Below are 22,210 nucleotides of genomic sequence, written 5' to 3'. Positions count from 1 at the left end.
TTGCTATATTAAAAGATACTTTAATATGGTAAAAATAATCAAAATGTTTCAAACATAGAGTCTAAGAGAAACTCACTTTTAGTAAGCTTTCTCTTCTGTGGTGCTATGACTTTTTCCCTAATTATGTACTTCTTTCTTTCCATAAGTTTCCTGCAGCTCACTTTTATTTATTAAATTCTAGAGTCTCCTAGAAGAGATCTTGTAGTCTTGTTTTATAACTGGCGTTTTGATTTCTTTCTTTATAATTTATTTCATTGAACATACACTACTGCACTACTTTTCTGCTATCTTACTTTGCATTGTTAAATCCTAATCTACCCTCTTAATTTTCCCTCTCTTCACTGTCTACACATCTGTTTTCTTCGTTAGCCCTATGTTGTTTGAATTGCTTTTCAAAATCTCCTCCAGTACTTGCTGTTGTTTTTCAGTTTTCCTCTTCTATCTTTAAACAAAATGCATATGCTCTGTTTAAACAACAAGATTCTAAATTCAAAAGAGGATAATATGCTGCAACACAGTTTTTCCCTGCTAAATCCTAATGCCCGCATGTATAACAAAAGAAAACTTCTACAGGTAGGCAGCTTACCTTCTTCTTCTGTGCTTTCGTTTTTCTCCCCACTCCATCCACTCCAAAATGCTGACTCATTATTGATACACCGAATGGCAACAGAATAGTCTGTGGAGTCCCACAGACCTGTGAGATTACATGATCCTATATGCTTGATAGAATTCAGTGAGACATTGACAAATTCCTGGAAACAGGTACATGAACAATAATTATTTGATATGAAATTGTGTGCAGATATATGACTTACTTTCTTCAAAAACCACAAAAGATGCAGTTTTTATGTTTCCCACCTCACTCTTCTGAAATTCAAGATCACTTGTTTTATACTTCATTTTTCTGTGCAGCGCATTTGTTCTTCCTGTAAAACTCCAGGGTTTAAAAAAACTTGATCCCAAACTAGGTCTCTACTGACTGACTATGGCTTGAACAGTGTGCAGCTCACAAGTGACTCTAGAGCAGCTGTGCACAGAAGCTGCTGGAGGAATCCAGTTCTCACTGGTGGGAAGCAAGTGGTTATTGCTAAAGCCATTACTACAATAATGCCCCACAACAGCATCCTGGGGGAAGCAGTGATTCCCCCACAGTTTGTGAGTCAGCTGGGTACTTGCTTTCCTGTCTTGTTTTTCTTTTTTGAGTTACAAGGCCTGCCAACTCTTAGCCATACAAAAGTGTGGCCATGAGCTGTCCCAAAGATTATCAGCATAGGGGTAAAATGAAAAGGCAAATGAAAAGACAAAAAATTCTGGTACCAAGAGGTAAAAAATAAGATTAAACCTGCAAGTGGTAAAGGAAGATGGGAGTATGAGAAATAATTATCTTTTCAGAAAAGTAATGACAATGTGAGTAATTCTTTGTCTTAAAAGGAACCTCACTCACTTCAACAATTACAACAGGGCTATAACACAGTGAAGAAAGTCTTGGCTTTCACCACTTGAACCTTCAATGAAAAGTGAATGAGTCTATAACAATGTAGACTGTAATATAACAATCTATAAGAACTCCAATAAACACAGACACTCATTTTCATGAAGACCATAATGGGAAGTGCACTGCCTAATGTAACTGAAAATTTTAGTCTATTCTGATCTCAAGAAACTCACTGTCAAAAAATACCTGCTTCTATGAGAATGAATTCAGGGCTCTCCAAACCACTGTAGGTGGCAGACTCCGCAACATATCTCCAACAAAAGGGGCTCCAAAACTATTATCAACCTCTGGCAGGACCTGACATAAAATTGGAGACACCTTATACTAGATTTTAGTTACTTGCCAAAAGGCAAGTACTGATACTGCATTATAATTAAAAACTTAGAAATTTAGTATTTAGTTCAAAAATAGGTCACACATTTTTCACTCAGTAAAAACAGTTCACGCCAAACTATTTAGCCTGCTTTGGTAAGATGACGCCAAGAAGGTATCTGTCATTTGCCCAAACATTTTTTAGTTAGGTTTTTGGGGGAGTTGGTTTCGGGAGGTTTTTTGCATATGTGCATGTGCAGACAGAGAAACAGCTCCTATGTCTTTACTAGTCATGGACAGCTCCTGTTACTTCTGGAATATGTGTTTGAAAATGCAGGTGTGAGCTGAGGAAGCAAACGAACATAGACTGTATCTGATAGCAAGAAAAGCAGACAGGTGATTACTAACTCAGGTGCTGAAAAATAGACACAATATACAATAAAGCTGTAGCCCTCCACAGACTATGAGCTTACAGGGACTCACAGCATGCGAGTAGCACCAGGACACTAGTGCCTTGGCTCCAAAGGGATAAACATCTCAAATAGGTCTTTTAGACAATCATTAGTTTCATTTCTAATACCCCAATCAGACCTGAGCCATCATGCCCATCCAACCATCCTGAATATTATATCCTCAATCCAAGAACTAGTAAGTCATATTTACAGTAATGATGCTTGAGAATGTGAGAAAGATTCTAGTTAGAAACATCTTTAATATTAGAAACTTTTTTATGGCTCAAATTACTACCTTGATGAATTTTTCTCTCCCAAGATTAAACATGCAGTGTGTAAAATAGTAAGATCAAGGCAGACATCCCAGTTCAATAAACTTAAAAAAAAAAATCCAAGAAACCTGGCCAGTTCTTTAATTTGGAAGAAGAAACAGTAAAACTACAAGCACAATCCCTTCCATAATGGGAATTATAAGAATAGATCATCTGAAATATGCAAATAATGTGAGTTTTTACAACAATTTACAAATTTAAGTGTCAGAAAGACAAAAAAAATAACTTCCTTTATTTTTCAAAATTTGTATTTTCATTCACTTTAAAATAAATTTAACATCATTGCATCTTAACCAGATTCAAATACTGTGGTTCTGAGTGCATGCTGTTTTCAACACCAGAATGCAAGGGAGAAAGAAAATATTGTGACTGACTGCATGTATAATTCCTTAGCCTAGGGTCATCCCTTATCCTTCCACAGAGCAATACTGAGAAGCTCAATATGTACCAGAGCAGATAATGACCAAAAAAATAAGGACAATTAACCCTAGAAAGCCAAACAGTGTTCTTAAGGTCATGCACCCCTGACAACATTTTCCTGAAATAACAAGGTTATAATCATTATTTCAAACAACATGTTGCCCTTTTTTTTTTTTTACTTAAATTTTTATAATATAAGTTAGTTCTTGTTTAATTTGTTAAATTCTTATAATAAGTTAGTCACAAAGAAACTGACATGCAAAAAAAATTAACTTACGGTAAGGTTTGAATATAAGTTTCTGTATTGAACCTGGCAAATTACAGGTTTTAAAGGGATAATCTTCTCAGGCATTTTCCAGGTTACTGTAAGTAACTGCTTTATACCAGGGATTTTTTTAACTGAAAGTATTTCAGGAGGGGCAAATTTTTCTAGAATGAAGAAACAAAATCATTAAGAGAGGAAAATGCTTCTATAAAAGTTCAGAATTTCTCTGTCTGTGTTCCAAGAAGTTAAATCCTTATCCCAGTAACACACATCCTATCAGAGTATCATGTGATCGTTTATTTTATAGACATAATTCTACATATGGGAAGTTACCTGTAAGAGAAATTGCACACATAACTGATTAATTAAATGGTACTTTGAACAACCTGGTCTAGTGGAAGGTGTCCCGGCCCACCCAAGACTTTCTATGGCTCTACACACAAAACTGCTCTCAAACAGATGTGCAGATGTCTTTCATTTGTATCAGCACTGAAAAATATTACCCAGAGACAACAGTAGGGAAAACAAATTAAGCAGAGCTGAGATCTGACAAGGCTGAACTGCAGATGAGAAAGAATTTAGCTGTAAAGGATCCGAGGGAAAGAGAAGCGTAAAGGAGATGATGGGGATAGAATGGACAAGCAATGAGAAAAGACATGACTGGCATAGAGAATGTGGAGAGTCATGAGGAGACACAGTAGGTCTGAACTCAGGAATAAAGGATATGACTGATGACAAGTGTTGCAGCAAAAAGTAGTCAGTTGTAAGGGGTATTGATTAACTACACCACCAAAATGAACAGAGGAGAAGCACAAAACAGAAGGAGGAGAGGCAGAAAAATATTATTATTGCTTCTGTGTGCAATCATTACTGCACATAGAACAGGTGGGGTTTTTTAACATTCCTAACCAGAAAGTGGAATAGCAGAACAAATTATGGATGGCCTTTGAGAAATTACAATATCACTATTCATTACAGCCAGCTGTTGCATTGATATTTGGCACCACTCAGAAATATTAGAGTCCGAGTACCAGTTAAGCTGTCAAAAAGTTTTAATATATGGCCTTTACTTCTCAGAAATTAAAGATTTGGGATATAACGGATGTATTAGACATTAGCTTAAAGAAATACTGTTGCAGTTAGATGTTGCATAGCAGGAAAACAACACCCTGCCATTTCTCACCACCTCACAGCAAAATCAAGAAACTACTGAAAATTACTGCTGTAACACTAGTTTGAAGAATTTTACATGGAAAAGTCATAAATTAAATCTTTCTTAATTCTTTTTAATTACCTATGCTTTGCAAAGGTATAGAAACACAGTCTGTTAAGGATTCACCCAAAACATTTTTAGCTTCCACCTGAAAACAAAAATCATTACTATATTCATTGTATGGAGAAGAAAATGAACATGTCTCTTTTGTATTCTGGCAGAATGCAACTCTATCTGGAGAACTCATCCTAAAAGAGAGAAGAATAAAAGTAGTTAGAAACTAGACATTAGTAGAATAATTTAAACAATTTTTTAGGTTATTATTTATGTATCCTTGAGCTTGCAATATTTTTTTCCCAGTGAACATCTTTATATGACATGTTGGTGCAAACAAATATCCTTTTCTAACTTCCCTGACCCCTTGTACCAGTGCTTTTGCAGCCACATGCTAAACCCGGCCAGGGAGATACCTGGATTAAAACTAATGTTTAGATTTGGCTGGAGACAGTACTGCAATCCAATTCACTCTGGTTAATAAAAAGTCTGTGCTTATATAGGAAGAAATACTATTGAAATGTGCTTTCAATGGCTGTTTTAGCTTCTGACTTAACAAAGTTAAGTCATTAAATATAAAAACATCAGAAGTAGTAAGAAAGTTCCACATTAAAAAGGTGGAAGCCTAAAATGTCAAGGCTAAAACAGAGATAAAACTAAAGAGGTTTTCCTACCCTACACTTTCAATTAAAAAGACAGTTATAAACAGTATGCACTTGTACAACATGGAAAAGTACCCTGCAGAGTCTGAATTCCTTCCCATTCTCAAGAATAACTTCAGGCATTTTAGAAATCTTTGCACAAAACAATATTACCTGGAGTCTTGGTTAGGCAGATAAACAGCACTACTAGAAGCAGCACTACAAAGGACAGTCTGAAAAGTGCATCTCAGACAAATCTGTGCTATCGCCTTCAAAACACTATTTGGGATCTGCCTTGGGACAACACTGATTTCACCATTTTCACAGTCACTTATGAAAAACCAAGCTTCTAACCAACATTTAAAATCTAACAGAAATTGAAAGAACCAAGTATCTGCTCTTCAACACTGAAAAGCATGAGATCACATAATTTGTATTTGTAAATAGAAATTTCCAAGCAATCCAAAAGGACAGCTCTGGATTTTATCACTGAAATTTTTATGACTCAAAGGTCACTAGGTTAAAATCTACTGGAGTCAAGCAGAGCATTAAAGCAGTGAATTTTGATGGGAATTTTTTTAAGCAGATGAGGAAGCAATCTTTTTTAGACACTCAAAATTAGGACAGTTCATTACATAGAAAGTTTCTGGGAAACTCTCCCATAAAATGTTTCCATTCTCCATTTTTGAGTATGGTAATTCAACTTTCAATCTTAATAGTAATGTTACCTCAAAGGAACAAGTGAATATCATCTCTCATATAAATATTTCTATACTGAATATTGTTTAAGAATGCTTATTTACTTTATACAGCACACTAAAAAGTTATCATACAGCACGTATTCTCAACAACTACCAACCCTGAATTGATCAATTTAAATTACTGAGAAATGCCAAGACTCCAATCTCCACGATGATATCAAGTTTTCTTTAAACAGAAGTCAGGATGAGAGACGAAGAGAACTGGTTGTGCCCGATATCTCTAGTACTTACACTTTTCGGGACAGAGTATACTTTGTTGCAAAACCTGTTTCCCTTCCTGCATTCCAGGTACAAGTAACGTTAGCATCATAGAAATAAATGCAGGAAATATTCTCTGGCGTGTCTGGACGAACTACAATGACAGAGGTTAAGAAAAAAATTCCAGTAAAAATAAGTAACTTTATGTACACCTGATTTTGTTGGTCAAAAAGCAGCTATGGCAAACTTCATTCACATCACTTCATTTTATCATCCCTCACTGCCCTCAGAACTCCTCACAAAACCAAAATCAAAACCTGGGCACCACTCCTTCTTACCCTGAGGAGACAGTGAGATTTTCTTCAACTATTTCTCAGAAATACTTTACCGAGTGTGCCTAAGGGCAGTAATTCTTTAACTATCATATATCAAACTACATAATAAATAAAACTACATAATAAATAAAGCATACACCGTCTGGAACATCTAAGCATGCACATACCCGACCCTCCCCCTACAACACACCCGTAGTTTAGGGTGAGTACAGAAAGTAAGAGGAAAACAAAAAAACAGCAAATGCACAAAAAAAAGGCATTCTCTGACAGACAGAACTCCTTTTGGTTCTCTCCCAGAATATCTAATTGTTTAGCCCATGAAAAGCCTGAATCTGAGAAACCTCCACAGCCTCAAGAGTTCTTGTCCCAGAAGACAAGTTCCTGGGAAACAGATCTATGTGACCTTAAATAAATCACTGATTCTGGACCTTCTTTATCTCATAAGCAAGATAGCACAAAGGAAACAATCTTCTGCAATCTCTATAATCTGAAGTCATCCATAAAAATGTAACACCCTGAAACACTTCTTTGTTACAGCTCAATTTCTTCACTGATTAGAAGAAATTGGAGTAGAAAAGAACTGTGCCCAGTGAAATAAACTGGTTGAAAAAGCTCTCTTTTCAAAACAGTATTCTTCTGTCCCATCTAATAGAATTGTCAAAAGATCTTTTTTTTTTTTTTTTTAATCAACATGCTTACAGCACATTAAGCTTTTCAGACAACCAAGACCTTTTGCTGGATTTTTTCTACAGATGTTTTTTGCTTTCATTGCTTCTTTATTAGAATGAGACCACAGGCATATGTTAGTATAACCTGGACTTAATCTGTTCAATAAATTAGAGAATTCATATATATATATTAATGTTCTCCATTAGAGAGTGTAATTATAATTTCTTAAGAAGAGAGGATTAGAGAGGAAATCCTCTCTAGAAAAACCTAAAGTTGGCTAGGCTAGAAAGATGATACAACCAAAGGAACAGACCCACTACCTTTGGAACTCATCAGAAAACTTCAGCTGGGCAAAAGTCAGGGTCAGAAAGCTTAACAGACCTCTGTCAGTAAGGAATGATGGTAAATTCATGCTTTATTTCAGAAAAAAAGCCAATACATACACATATATATGTGTCTGTGTGTACGTGTATATATATATATACATATACATATATATATACAGTTGAATAAATGTGTTTTAAAATGCCACAACCAAAAGTAGCTGTTTTAAAAGTAAAATTATTATAGTAAGTATTAAAAAGTGTTAAGATTTTTTCATCTTTCTACTTACAGCCAGATTTAACTTCTGTGTGAACCAAAGGTAGTTCCTTGTCCAAGTACTTCATGAAACATTTCACATAAGCTGTGCTGTAAGTGAAATTATGGATGGTGATATTAGATACAGTCTCATTCACAATGTTATAGTTTTCTGGAGCAATCAAAGCATCATTCAGTTTCCAGATGATGTGGCTTGCATTTCTCTCAGGCATGTAGTTCTTTCTAAGGACACAGGATAGTTCCAGAGAGGATCCTCTTTCAATTTCAGGAGATGAAGGAAAAATTTCAGCATCTCTGATAGAGCTTTCATCTAAAAACAAAATCAAAGACACCACATAGCCACATTCCTCTTAAAATACTGTTGGAAAAATGGTAAGTTGTTTTCTTTTTCATATAGAATTCAAATAAAGTTCCCAGTTAGTCATTCAAACCAGACACTGCTGTTTGAAAATCCAGTTCACATGAATTACTGTATTACAATGTCTATTACATTAGAGTGATGTCTCAACAACTTCAGAGAAATAATGAGGAAGTTTCCACTCAGATACATTTTTAGTAGCTCTAAATGAAGTAAAGAAAGTCTTGTACTTTAAGCTTGTTTTTTATAAAACATTCCTATATGTAAAAGATATACATGTAATTTACATGCATTTATCATTACTACTACAATATCCAAAAAAACATTTTATCAGTAAGGCTAAAATTTACAACTAAGCTGCAATATATTTCAGAATTCATCAAAAATTCATTTGGAGAATGTTATCTCTTGGAAAAATTTCTCATGGCAAGGCAGGTGCTAATAATCCAGAAACATACCTGCTACAGAGCTGCAGAGCAGGACAAACATCCAAATCGAAGTACTGAACATTTCCTTCTCAGTAAGTATGGGCAGAAAATGCTGTCATAAAATTAAAAAAAAAAAAAGTTTTTATTTTTAAAAGTAAAGTGAAGATGCCTTTTAGTATTCCATTAGCATTTGTGTAAGAGTTAATGTTACTCAGTTTTTCTCACTTGTATTCAAGTGAAGTATTGCTTTGTCTTAAGTGTTACTTTCCTGAATAATGGAGAAATTTGTTGCAGTTTTACTAAGACAAGTTGCATATATTTCCTACAACAAAGAGAAAGTTACCTAAAACACTGCTTAGGGCAATCCAATCCGCACAAGTGTTTTATCTTACAAGGATCATGTAAATAACTGGTAAGAAATGTATCTCCATTCACTTGACACTCACCCTGCCCAGTCTTTTCTAAGCAGATTCATCCAGTGAATTCTTCTGAAAATTAAGGCTGTTGCAGAAGGAATGATCTGACTGTTTTGTTCATCACCGTCTAATGAAGAGGTTGTTCAGGAATTGGCTAACAAACAGCCCAGGGCACCTTTCACCCAAGTTGGTGAATTCATATTGGTTTTTTCTCAGTTAAGTGTCCCTGAAAACAGACCTGAGTTCACTCTGCAAAGACACAGAAAGGCACCATCTTTGCCTTTCTTTTTGAAGAAAAGAACTAGTGAACTACTGTGTAGCCAAAAAAAACTCAGACTCTAGGTTAAGAAGATGAAAGCAAAGTAGTAGACCAATTTCTTCTAAGAGGATAGATGAATTTAGGATTCCATAAGAAAAAAATACAAAAATCAGACACTCTTCTTTCCTCAAGTGCTGCTGTCAGCACTTACAGAACCATGGAAATGTTTGCTTGAAGGGGACCCCTACAGACCATCTGATCCCAACTCCCTGCTTACACAGGGCCTCCTACAGCCAGCTCCATGTCCAGCTTTTGAAGATCTCCCTTGATGGGGAGTCCACAAACTCTCTGGATAACCTGCTCCAGTACTCACTCACTCTCTCGGCAAAAAAAGTATTTCCTGATGTACAGAAGGAACCTGCTGTGTTTCAGCTTGTCCCATTACCTCTGGTCCTATCACTGGAAAGCTTCTGGCTCTGGCCTCTTTGCACTGTCCCCTCAGGTGCTGATGAGATCTCCTCTGAGCTTTCTCTTCTCCAGGCTGAATAGTTCCAGCTCCCATATGGCAGATGCTCCAGCAAATTAATCATCATTGTGGCTACTCCCTGCACTCTCTCTAGTATGTCCATGTCTCTCTTGCTATCAGGAGTCCAGAACTGGACTAAATACTCTAAGCGTGGGCTCAGCAGTGCTGAATAGAGGGACAGGATCACCTCCCTTGGCCTGCTGGTTGCAATCCTAACACAGCCCAGGAATCCTTGTCACAAGAGCACATTGCTGGCTCATGCTCTGCTGGGCGTCAGGGAGTACCAGGATGCTGTTTGCAAAGCTGCCCTCCACCCAGCCAGGTCTCTGTACTGCCATCCAAGGTTGTACCTCCCCAGATGAAGGATTTGGCACCTCTCCGTGTTGAACTTAATCAAGTTCCTGCCAGCCCATTTCTCCAGCTTGCCAAGGTCGCTGTGGACAGCAGCTCCACCCTCTGGCTTATTAGTCACCCCTTCCAGTTTTGTGTCGTCAGCAAACTCACTGAAGGCAGACTCTGCCAGAGCATTCTAATCCAGAACATTAATGAAAATATTGAACAGGACTGGACCCAGTATTGCCCACTGGGGTACACCACCAGAGACTGGCCTCCAGATGGACTTCACAACTGATCACCACCCTGTGGGTCCATTTATTAAACCAGTTTTCAATTCACCTCACTGCTCATGAAAACTATGCTTCATCGGCTTGTCTGTAAGAACACCTGTCTGCGAAGTGGCCCAACTCCAGCAAGAATGTCAACCCACACTCCTCCTTTGGCTAGTAAGTAGAAAATCTGCCTGTAGAAAATACAGGTGTCAGATCCCCTTCACCACATGAGGGCCTAGAGCCCATACTGCTGCTTCCTCGACAATTACCTCTAGTTACTGTGCTCACAAGCAACAGGGGAATTACTATTTTGCAGGAAGTTAGGGTCCATGTTTCATACTGGGTTTTCAGATTTGTCTAGAATTTCAGTTCTCTATCAAACCTGTGTCTCAGGAGGGCTCCAGGTGGGAGGCAAGTATTACCTCCCTAAAACAGGTATACCAGTAGCTTTCAGTCCAAATAAAGTACCTCCTTCCTTCCACAGGTTCAGATAATGCTAGGAAGCAAGTGTGCACCAGGCCACTTGATAGAGATCTAAGTCGGATATAGGCAGGAGGGGTTAGGCCCTATGCCATGGTTCTTTCTACAAAAACTTCTTGGATTTGCTAAAAAATTAAACTTTACAGTAATCCAAAAGAGAAAAACATGGTAAAAACAATGCTTTGAGCTCAGTTTTTGTCAGAAATCAACTTAAATATTATAGTAAGTTTGCCTTGGGAAACATTTTACAAACCTTAAGGCTATGACATTAAAAAAAACAGGAGAAAAAAATTAGAAGGACATGTGGCATACATGAAAGAAAAATGAGGGAGGAGTTTGTTCAGTGACATACTCCTAAAATACAGGAGTAGCAAGATGTGTACCAGCAAGAAATAAAGCCAGTACATAAAGAGAACATATTACTACTTATTCATGTAGGGTGTATGTTCTTGTTCTCAAAGAAGTAAAGATTAATCACACTACTGATCGCAATAAAAAAGAGTAGTTGCTCCAAGTATTCTGTACCAGCACAACACCAGAAGATTTCTCATTGTTCTTCATGTCCCTGGCCAGATTTAATTATATCAGGACTTTTAGCTTTCCTAACATGATCCCTGGCTGCTCTCCCAGGCTACCTGTCCCTCCTTCTATCCTGCACAGATCTCCTTTTTGTGTTTGAGCTCATCCAAGCAGCCGTCTCAGTGTTTTTGACCAACTTCCTCTTTGTTGGAATGCATCAATCCTGAGCTTGAGGAAGGTGATCCTTGAATATCATCCAGCTCTCTTGGGCCCCTCTTCCCTCCAGGGCTTTATCCCATGGTATTCTACCAAGCAGGTTCCTGAGGAGGCCGAAGTCTGCCCTCTGAGCCCAGGATAATGAGCCTATTGTCCTTGCCGCCCTAAGGATCTCCATCAAACTCCAGCATTTCACAGTCATGGCAGTCAAGATCGCCCCTGAGCTTTACCTTCCCACCAGCCTCTCCTTGCTGGTGGCAAGACAGTCCATCACAGCACTTCTCCTCAGTGACTCCACTGTCACTTGGAGCACGAAGTTACCACCAACATATTCCAAAAAACCTCTTGAATAGCCTATGCCTAGCTGTGTTGTCCTTCCAACAGATACTGGGAAGACCCCCATGAACACCAGGGTTTAAGAACACAAGCTTTCTCATATCTGTCTGTAGAGTCTCATGTGCTCAGCCTTCCTGGTCAGGTGGCCTGTAGCTGACCTCCACTATCATATCCTCTGTTCCTGCCCTCCCTTTAACCCTTACCCACCATCTATCTGTCAGATCCTCACCCACCCCCAGCCAGAGCTCTGTGCTCCCCAGCTGGTCACTGACATAGAAGGTGACACTGTCTCATGTCCCCTGCCTGTCCTTCCTAAAGAACCTGTATCCTTCCATTCCGACACTCCAGCCATAGGAACCATCCCACCACATCTCCACCATGCCAAGAAGATCACAGCCCTGCAGGCACATGCATGTCTCTAACTCCTCCTTTATTCCCCATAATAAGAGATAAAGCTTCTGCTGATATCCTACGTGTGAGGATTTGCTATTACTGAGGGAATACAAGATAGAAGAGGCTGCATTTCAACCAAAATAGTTCAGATGTTTCCAAGAACAAAGCAAGCAATTTTTTATCATATTCCTTTAACTAGCTCTGGTAATCTGATATGGAAGGAATGGAATTTTTCAGAAGGAATTGGAACTCAAGAAGTATTGGCAAATCAAGAAAATATTTTCGAATGCTTAAACTGAAAATACAACATACCATGACATATCTCACCACAGTGGGGCACAGCAGTGCAAGACCCAGGCATGACCAGGCTAGCTCCTTAGAAGTCTTTGAAAAATTCTAGTTTCACATGCACACCAGAAAGCTTAAATAGTTGAAAACTCCATCCACACTCAGTGGGTGCTCCTCATCCTGAATCCATCTTGTACCTTCCCCCCCCCCCCCCTTCTAGTGCTTCTCTAGTACTCAGCCACGCAATAAGTCACTTCCACTTGCCAAAACAGCAGAAAACTAAGAAAAAAGTATTTGTACTACATTAGCAAATGTAAGCAACTTGCTACAGGATAAGGCATCTGAGTTGGTGAAATCGAAGAGAAAACTGAGGGGAGAGACCTCCATGACTTTTCCCAGATGTGAGCTGTTAATTTGGCTCAGTCCTCCTGCTTCCACTTTCTCTGGTATCAATTAGCAGCATTTATTTGGCATGGCAGCTGCTAGTCAAAACCTGCCAGAAATCAATGCAGTGATTCAGCAGGTCACAATGCTGCTGGAATCTTACCTGCTTGTCAGGACAGTGATACATGATACAAAATAGCTCTTTGCCTGTTTACTGAAGAGGTTGTCTGAGTGAAAATTACACCATATGTGCCTAAGTACTTCACTTAAAGATGCCTATAAAAGCTAAGAGCTAAGTTCTGATGGCTTAACAAATATGAACAAAACTGTCTCCTTCAAGTTATTAAAAAATTGATTCATCAAAGCCACACTTTCCCCCATACTGTTTTAAAGACCATTTCTTAATTGCTCTTCTTCTCCACTTCAGGACATGAAACTATTTTCCATTCAGATCCATTTCTAAGATTGTTTTTAACTACACAAACTACATGCCTGTGTATGCAGTGTAGATGTTACACCAAGAATAAGGAACATGCCGCATCTGTAAATATAAAGACAGTGTGCCATAGAGTAATTGAATCACCAAATCACAGAATGTTAGGGGTTGGAAGGGATCTTCAAGACCATCTAATCCTAACCCTCCCTTCCATGTTCAGGGACACCTCCCAGGTTGCTCAAGGCCTTATCCAACCTGGCCTCAAATGCTTTGAGCGATGGGGCATCCACAACCTCCTGAGCTACTTGTTCCAGTATGTCACTACCCTCACAGTAAGTATTTTTTCCTAAAATCTAATTTTCCCTTCTTTCACTGTGTCCAGTGTGTACCCATTCCTTGCTGCCCTGTCACTCCAGTTCCTGTCAGAGAATCCCTCTCCAGCTTCCCTGTAGGCCCCTTCAGATACTGGAAGGTGTCTCTGAGGTCCCCACACAACCTTCTCTTCTCCAGGCTGCACAGCCCCAACTTGCTCAGCCTGTCCTCAGAGGGGTGGTGCTCCAGACCTCTCAGCAACCCCCCAGCCCTCCTCTGCACTTGTTCTGGCAGCTCCTGGTCACCATGCTGGGCACCCCAGAGCTGGATGCAGTGCTCCAGCTGGGGCCTCAGCAGAGCAGAGCAGAGCAGAGGGGCAGAACCCCTCTCTCAGTCTGCTGGCCAGTGCTGCTTTGGATGCAGCCCAGGATTTCCTTGGCTCTCTGGGCTGTGAGCACTCACTGTGTGCTCGTGGTGAGTTTCTCATCAGCCATCACCCCCAAGTCCTTCCCCACAGGCTGCTCTCAGTCACTTCTCTGCCCAGCCTGTGGGTGTGTCTGGGATTGCCCCAATGCAGGTGTAGGACCTTGTACTTGGCCTTGCTGAACTCCCTGAGGTTTGCATGGTCCCACCTCTCAAGCCTGTCCAAGTCCCTGTGGATACCATCCCTTCCCTCCCCTGTGTCGAGTGCTCCACACAGCTCAGTGTCAGCAGCAAACCTGGTGAGGGTGCCCTTGATCCCATGTCACTGACAGAGGTGTGGAACAATATGGGCCCCAGGACTGAACCCTGAGGGACACCACTCATCACTGCTCTCCACGTGGACAATGAGCTGTTGACCACAACTCTTTGTGTGTGGCCATCCAGCCAGTTCTTAACCCAATGAATGGTCCATCCATCAAACCCACATCTCTCCAATACAGAGACAAAGGTGTCAAGGCAAGCAGGACAGTGTCATTCTTTGCTTAAGTCCAGGCAGACAACAGGACTACCCTTGTCCACCAAAGCTGTAGCCCCATCCCAGAAGACCACCAAATTTGCCTGACACAGTTTGCCCTTAGTAAAGCCATGTTGGTTGTCATCAGTCACCTCTTTGTTTTCCATGCAACTTAGCAGAGTTTCCAGAAGAATCTGATTTCCTGGTAAAGAGGAGAGACTGACTGGTCTGTAGTTCCATGGGGCTTCTGCGTCCCTCTTTTTTAAAATGGGAGTTATAGTTACCTTTTTTCAGTCATAAGGGACTTCACTTGACGGCCACAATTTTTCAAAAATTATGTATAGTGGTGTAGCAGCTTCTTCTGCCAGTTCCCTCAGGACCCACAGATGAATCTTATAGGATCCCACAGATTTGTACACATTTGGGTTCCTTTGATGGTCTCAGACATGATCCTCTCCTACAGTGGGTTTTGGGTCTTCATTCTCCCAGTCCCTGCATTTGCCTTTCTCAATTTGATTGACACGGCTGGAATACTTTCTGTTGAAGACTGAGGCACAGAGTTTGTTGAGAACCTCAGCCTTCTCTCTGCCCTTTATCCTTTGACAGGGTATCCATGTCTCCCATTTCCTTTTGAAGAGGGCCCACGTTATCCCTAACCTTTCCCTTCCTTGCAAGGTATCTACAGACAGAAGGTGCCCAGCACAGGGGGACAATCCCTGCCCTGCTCCTGCTGCCCACACCATTGCTGACCCAGGCCAGGATGCCATTGGCCTTCTTGGCCCCCTGGGCACAGCCTGGCTCATGTTCAGTCACTGTCACCAGCACCCCCAGGTCCTTTCCAGCCCCTCTGTCCCAGCCTGTGGCCCTGCCTGGGGCTGTTGTGAGCCAAGGGCAGGACCCAGCCCTGGCCCTTGTTGACCCTCACACCACTGGCCTCAGCCCATGATCCAGCCTGTCCACATCCCTCTGCAGAGCCTGCCTGTGCTCCAGCAGATCAACACTCTACCCAGCTTAGTTACATCTGTAAACTGACTGAGGCTGCCCTTCATCCTCTTGTGAGGATCAGCAATAAAGATACTGAACAGAGTGTGGCCCCATAGTGAGCCCTCAGGAACCTCATTAGCAACCAGCTTCCAACTGGATGTGGCACCACTCAGCATCATTTTTTGTTCTAGTCTTCAAGAATTTTTAACACCTTTGCTAGAAAACAACAGGCAGTTCTTTCCTACGAAGTCTGACACTCTTCTAACAACTATGAAGGAAGAAAGAAGCTGAATAGACACTCATTTTATTTAGTCTTTACTATCTATTGCTACAGTTCTCTCATGATGGTTGCCATATGGAGAGAGAAACCTTGCCTTATCCACAGCCAGCAAATGCTGAAAGCCAGGAGCCTAAGCCTCTGCTCTAGCCCATTGGGACATCCAACCATGATGTTCTGCAAAATGCACCTGGAAAAGCAACAGCCATCAGTTTTCAGAACTCCAAGATTCAAATCCATCAGCACTTACACAAATCCTAGAGGGATAGACAACATTTCAGGAAAATTATTCAAATATGTACTTCAGCATCATTTTTGGTAACAAGGTGCATAAGATTCATGATTGGTCAGGACTGCACCAAAGGTGAGTACCAGTGAACATCCAAAGAGGGAAATGGATGGTTTTCAGCATGGGTCAGAGAAGACAATGACACAAACATAATGGAAGAAGCAGCAAATTTGAGGGACAGGTAATGGGTTTTTTCAAGTCTTTAACCCCTATGACTTAGGCACTGACAAGCCCATCCACGAGAGAAATGGATGAAAGATGGGAGACTGTGATGAAAGATCCTGGGCACACTGATTTCACAATCCACAGTCTTTAACTGAGCTAAAAATACTCAGTTGAACCTCATAGCAGGAAGAATAGGATTTAAAACATTTACCTTTAAAAAGAACTTGATTGAAACAGGTGCTAGGTGCACTTTCTTCTGGAAAATAAACCTATATGTATTTTAAATTATGATGGCCTATCAGAAAACTTAAGGGCTTCATAATCTACTAACACCACTTAAAGTAAATAAATTCAAAGGACACATATCTACTCAGAAAGCTACTAAACTTACAGACATATCTGAAGGAGCCACATGGTGAGGCTCTCAAAATGCTGTATCAACGGCTGACCACAGAAATTTGTTCTAAAAACACTGTAACGTGAAAAAAATAGGAAAAAACCCATCATGTAAAACAACTTGTTAACTTAAAAAAAACCTTCAAACCAACTGGAAACTGAAAAAGTAGGAAAGCTATTTTTCCTCTTTCAGTCTCTAAATAGCAAATGTAGGCACAAAAGGATAAGACACTTTTGTTCTAAAATTCTGAAGGACATAGTGACCAGGAAAAGTCAGTTCTACTAATAACTGATGATAACAGCTATTTTGCTTAGTGTACCCTGGAGTTACAGATGCAAAACATGTTTTGAGAAATCCTTTGTTTTTTTACAGAACAGCACACTGAATATTCATACATTATAATACAAAACACTGCTACATTGGCATTTAAATCAAAATTTTAACTACATGAGCTTGATACTAATAAGAAAAAATAGAATACAACTCATTCTCTGAATGAGTATAACAAAGCCTCTATATAAATCTTAAGGTATAAAATGGTCAGATAAATAAAAAAGCTGCAAAACAGGTATTCTTTTACTAATTAATATATTGTACTTCATAAAAGAAACAGAATTTTCATTTAAAAAGCCTAACGTTACAAACACAAAACAAGATTTACTTTATCTTTACATATGGACCGCTTCTTTTATTTTAACTACATTATTGCATCCAATTTGCTAATGTTCACTAAAGGAAAGGTGAGACCATCAGTATCACTACAATTAAATGTTGGTTTTATTACCAGACATAATGTTGCTTTCAGGCACTCTCTTTCCCTATTCTTTTTGCACTGACAGAAAAAAACAGACAAGCTATGGTTTAAAGATTCTGTTCTGTACAGGCCTGGTCTTGGGGCAAGTCTCCTTTTTCAGCTCATTGTCTGAGAGACAACAAAGTCAATGTGGGCTACGAGGGTCTACTTTGAGAGGTGATTTTGCATCAGATGTTTCAGCAAGTAAGACATTATTAGACAATGGTTACCTTCATGCCCCTTTGTGGAGAAAAAGCTGTCTCTGGTGTGGCAAGCAACTAAGTGAGCAAAATGGATAGGCGGGGTAGGAGGATCCATGCACTAAACTCTAAAGAAATGTAGAACTCTCACTGAAAAGAGGGCAACCAGATCAAAATCCTTGACATTTGTCTGATTTAGGTGGCTTCAATATGAAATGGCTTCCATCTGTATTGAACAGAATACACAGCTGTCAGAAAATTTGAAGAAAGATTCTCTCAACTATTTCAGAGCATTAGCTCACCTTCTCCAGTCTTGCCTTTCAAATTAAGACTGAAACTAGACACAAAACACACATCTACTTAAATAACCTTAACAAACCAAGTTTTGGAAGAAGGCAAATATGTTTCTGGACTGTTATGGAACCAGCTACAGCCCCAAAATGCAGAATATAGTTATAATCCCTGTGCTACTCAGTGCTCCAAGTAGAAAAAGACAGAATGCAGTGCAGGTAATACCATGCTCCACAGACACGAGAAAGCAAGAGAACATAATAGGCACAAAACTTCACTTTCATACTTTCTTCATAGTCAAAAAAAAAAATACCATGACCCTGCAACTTCCCTGAAGATGTAATACATTAAATGTCTGAAGAAGATCTTTAATCATGTATTTTAGAAAACATTATAAACTCAGATTCATTGCAGTATCATAACCCTGCTGCTTTTCAGATCAACTCATAAATGTTACATATCCTGCTTTTCCTTACTATCTATGCTGTAAACTTGACTAACAATACTTAGTCAAAACTGCAAGGCAAAACATGGCATGGTAGTGAGAAACTAGATTCCAAACCCTACTAAACACAGTTACGTTTTGACATCTCTTAGTATGGCATTTTTAATTGAAAATATCCCCTACAAGCACCAAATCATGCAAAAAATCCCCAAGTTTAAATGATTATTATAGAAAAATCAAGACTTTTAATCTTCAATACTGCAAACTCTATGATATAAGCCCAAAGCTTCTTTCTCCTTTTTATCCCTTTTGAGACCTGTTTTGTTACAGATAAGCCTCTGACAGAAAAACCTGAACTGATCACTCCATTCTTTCGCCCAATACACAAAGTTTCCTTCAAGCATGAAAACATTCTCTTGCCTAATCAGTTTCTTAATTTATAGAGAGAGTTTAGAAGTTGGATTTCAACTATTTCAGATAATTTTATTATAATTTTTATACATTATAATTTAATTTTATTTTATATCATTTCAGATAATAATTTAGATAATGACAAATAACAATTTAGATAATCATTCAAGTATTTTAGATAATCACAGAATCATTTTGGTTCAAGAAGACCATCAAATGCAACCATTACCCAGCACTGCCATGTCCACTGCTAACCCATGTTCTCAAGTGCCACATCTACATGTCTTTTCAATACCCCCAGGGAAAATAACTCTACCATTTTCCCAGGCAGCCTGTTCCAGGACTGGAAAAGTTTTTCTGACAAGAAAGTTTTCCTAGTATCTCATCTAAACCTTTTCTAGTGCAACTTGCAGCAATTCCCTTGTCCATTGCTTTTAACTTGGGAGAAGAGACTGATTCTCATCTCACTACCTCCTTTCAGGCAGTTGTAGGGAGTGATAAGGTCCCCCCTGATCCTCCATTTCTCCAGGACAAACACCCCCAGCTCCCTCAGCTGCTCCAGACCCTCCACTCCCAAAAGACCAAAGACAAGTCATGCAGTCCACTACAGGTGAGAAGGCAAGTGACACTTCCCCAGTCAAATATAAGTGCATGAAGATGATAACTCATAATGGATATATACGCAAACATATCACAAAAATAATTTTCCTCAGAAGGCAGAATTTGCATTGAAGAAACCTGGGGCAAATGCATTTAAATCTGACACATCACTTAGAGAAAACCTGAGTGAAGAGAAATTAAGAAGAGAGCAATTGAGTAACAGCTTTTCCTTCCCGTGATGATTGCATAAATTGCAAACATTTTGAGAACTAACCCTTAACCCTTAACCATTACACACAGGGAACATTACACATGGAAGACCACTGCCAAGCATCTGTATCCCATTCTTTACAAAACGAGACGATTGCAATGAGCCAAACAGAAAGTTTCAATTCTTATCTCATGGACATGAAAGAAAGAAACCAAAAGGATCTTTTTGGTCCGAAAAGACACAGAAGCATGTCCTGCCCCAAGTCTGGGATGAACGCTTGGAGAGATGCGAATGCAATCAAGGTTCGCTGCTAGAGATCCATGCGAGTACCACGCGCGAGTTTCACACTCTCCCACACTTCATACAAACGAAAATGAGCAGAGAGACCTCTGCTGAAAACATCTTTTTCACTCACCTCAGCTGCAGAAGGGGCGTTTGGTTTAAAAGGGGCCTCTGCCTCCCCGCGACCGCGAAGGGGCGGACAAAATAAAAGTCTCTGAGCGCAAGTAACGCTTTTTCCTGTAATTCTGAAGGGCAGAACCCGCCGCCCCCGCCGCCGGGACTAGCGGCGCGGCACTCGGAGCGCCCCAGCTGCCCCGCACGGCGCCCGCGGGCGGATGCCCTGCCCTGCCCGGAGCCCGCCCGCCGGCCCCTCCGCAGCCCCAGCGGCCCCGCGGGACGGGGCGGAGCGGGGACACAGCCCCGCCGCTCTCGCAAAGGGCGGTAATCAGCCGGCAGTGTACGCGCTGATATTTCGGTGCAGATGAATCAAGTCAAGAGTGTCTTGAAATCGCTGAAACACGCGCAGCCAAAGAAGCGTGTTGGGTAACAGCCTCCGCCGAAGAGCGCTCACACGTAAGCACCTCATGCATCATTTAGGGCACAGGCAGGGGAATAAATCGAGCGGTGATCCCTTTTAAAACTAGGAAATGTATTCTACGTAATGGCTTGGAAGAAGGCTGCAGCCATCGGCAACACAAAAAGGAATAACGGGACTGAAAATCAGAAGGAACTTTGCAATTAAGATGCTGTGAAGTTAGTAAATGGAAATCCAAACTCCCTACTTAATGTGCCTCCTATTGAGCACTGACAGTCCTTGCTAAGCAGACACTCTCCAAGATGAGGTATTGAATTTTAATAATGCAATCAGTACATCAAGAGATCTTGGCTGCAATTCAGGAAGAGATCCAGTACAGACAACAAATTGTTTATCCTGCACTAATGTCCCACACAGCAGAAGCGTCAACTTCCATGACTAGTGCATCTCAGGTTTAACACACAAGCTCAACACCCAGGCGAACTTCCAGACCACTCATTAGCCTTCACCCTCTTTAGCTAATCATCAGATTCAGCCAGGTAGCCCATTTGCTTCCCTTTTTATGTTTGAATGATGTCCCCATCATCCATAAATTCCGTGTGAGCCTCTGCTGTAAACTGCTTTAATGTCTTTAAATCCCCCTTGCCATTTAAATAGCATTAAAATAGCACGCATGGTGGTATTTTTAAAACTTGCATTTGTTTTACTATGAGGTAACAGATGAAACAGAAATGTGGTTCAAAACCAGCATTCGTAAACTGTAACCTAAATACTCTGGTATACCAGATGGTTTTTTTTCTTTAGTGAGAATATAAGAAAGGGCAGGACCAGACCCTTAATTATGATTAATTACTGAACCTCTGTTCTGGACTTGGTCTGATTAGTTGCCTGTTCTCACAGGCAACTAATGAATATATTGATTTTACTGACACACTGAAAGTTGGCTGCTCCATCTTTCAAAATCATGAAAAGCTGCACCAGACCTAACAGACTAGTTAAACATTTGTTTAATTTTTAAAAACCTTGAGTCATCTCTCTGCCTGCCTCAGAGTTATGTACATGCTTACATTAAGGCTTCCACAGTCTTAAATGTTTGGTCGTGGACTGTACACAGTAACACTTAGAAGATTGCAGGATGCAAATGGCAGTTAATGATAGCATCAGTAACTGTTTCAGCCACTACCACTTGTAGCAAGTCAATAGTAAAAAGAAAAACATCTTATAAAAGTGATGTTATTTACCGAAATGATTTGGCACAGAAGACAGGAAACCTTTAGAGTACAATAGAAATTCTGCCAAAAAATGTGTTTCATATCCACACTTACAGACACTTTTATCCACTTTGCACATAAATGCTCTAGAAGAACTAATTCTTCTGTTCTGAGGGTAGGAGCAAAGCAAAGCTACTGTTCCTGAAACACAAGGAAGGAAGTGCCTTTCACAGAAAGACTCAACTGTTTTCATTGCTGATGCCTCTACTAGTATTTGTTTGGGCTGGTGATTCAGGGCTAAATGCTCCAGAGACTGGCTGATCCCAGATGGTACCACTCCTTAAAGAGAAATATTTCCACTGTCTCAGTTGGCAGGGTGAGACAGGAGACTGCAGAACTACTGCTAAAAATCTGACCCTCATTGCAAATAGATTTGTTACCCATAGTAGTTCAGTTCTGAAAAAAATTTATCTTCT

At 40.1% G+C, this 22,210-nt stretch overlaps 1 protein-coding gene across 1 annotated transcript in view; it reads right to left on the bottom strand.

The window, feature by feature from the left end:
• IL31RA (interleukin 31 receptor A) overlaps window positions 1-20,287 on the bottom strand; it is a 35,778-nt gene extending 15,491 nt beyond the window's left edge. Inside the window, exons 1-7 of the mRNA XM_066339890.1 lie at window positions 20,122-20,287; window positions 8,564-8,645; window positions 7,761-8,057; window positions 6,177-6,297; window positions 4,571-4,737; window positions 3,289-3,440; window positions 587-752 (exon numbers count right to left, since the gene is read on the bottom strand). Coding sequence (XP_066195987.1) covers window positions 587-752; window positions 3,289-3,440; window positions 4,571-4,737; window positions 6,177-6,297; window positions 7,761-8,057; window positions 8,564-8,615 — 955 coding nt within the window. The 5' untranslated portion in view covers window positions 8,616-8,645; window positions 20,122-20,287. The remainder of the gene's footprint in view (window positions 1-586; window positions 753-3,288; window positions 3,441-4,570; window positions 4,738-6,176; window positions 6,298-7,760; window positions 8,058-8,563; window positions 8,646-20,121) is intronic.
• Between the last annotated feature and the right edge of the window lie 1,923 nt (window positions 20,288-22,210).

Source organism: Sylvia atricapilla, chromosome Z (assembly GCF_009819655.1).
Source record: "Sylvia atricapilla isolate bSylAtr1 chromosome Z, bSylAtr1.pri, whole genome shotgun sequence".
Classification (NCBI taxonomy): domain Eukaryota; kingdom Metazoa; phylum Chordata; class Aves; order Passeriformes; family Sylviidae; genus Sylvia; species Sylvia atricapilla.
Note: the sequence above shows the minus strand (reverse complement) of the source record. Positions and strands in the feature narration are given on the sequence as shown.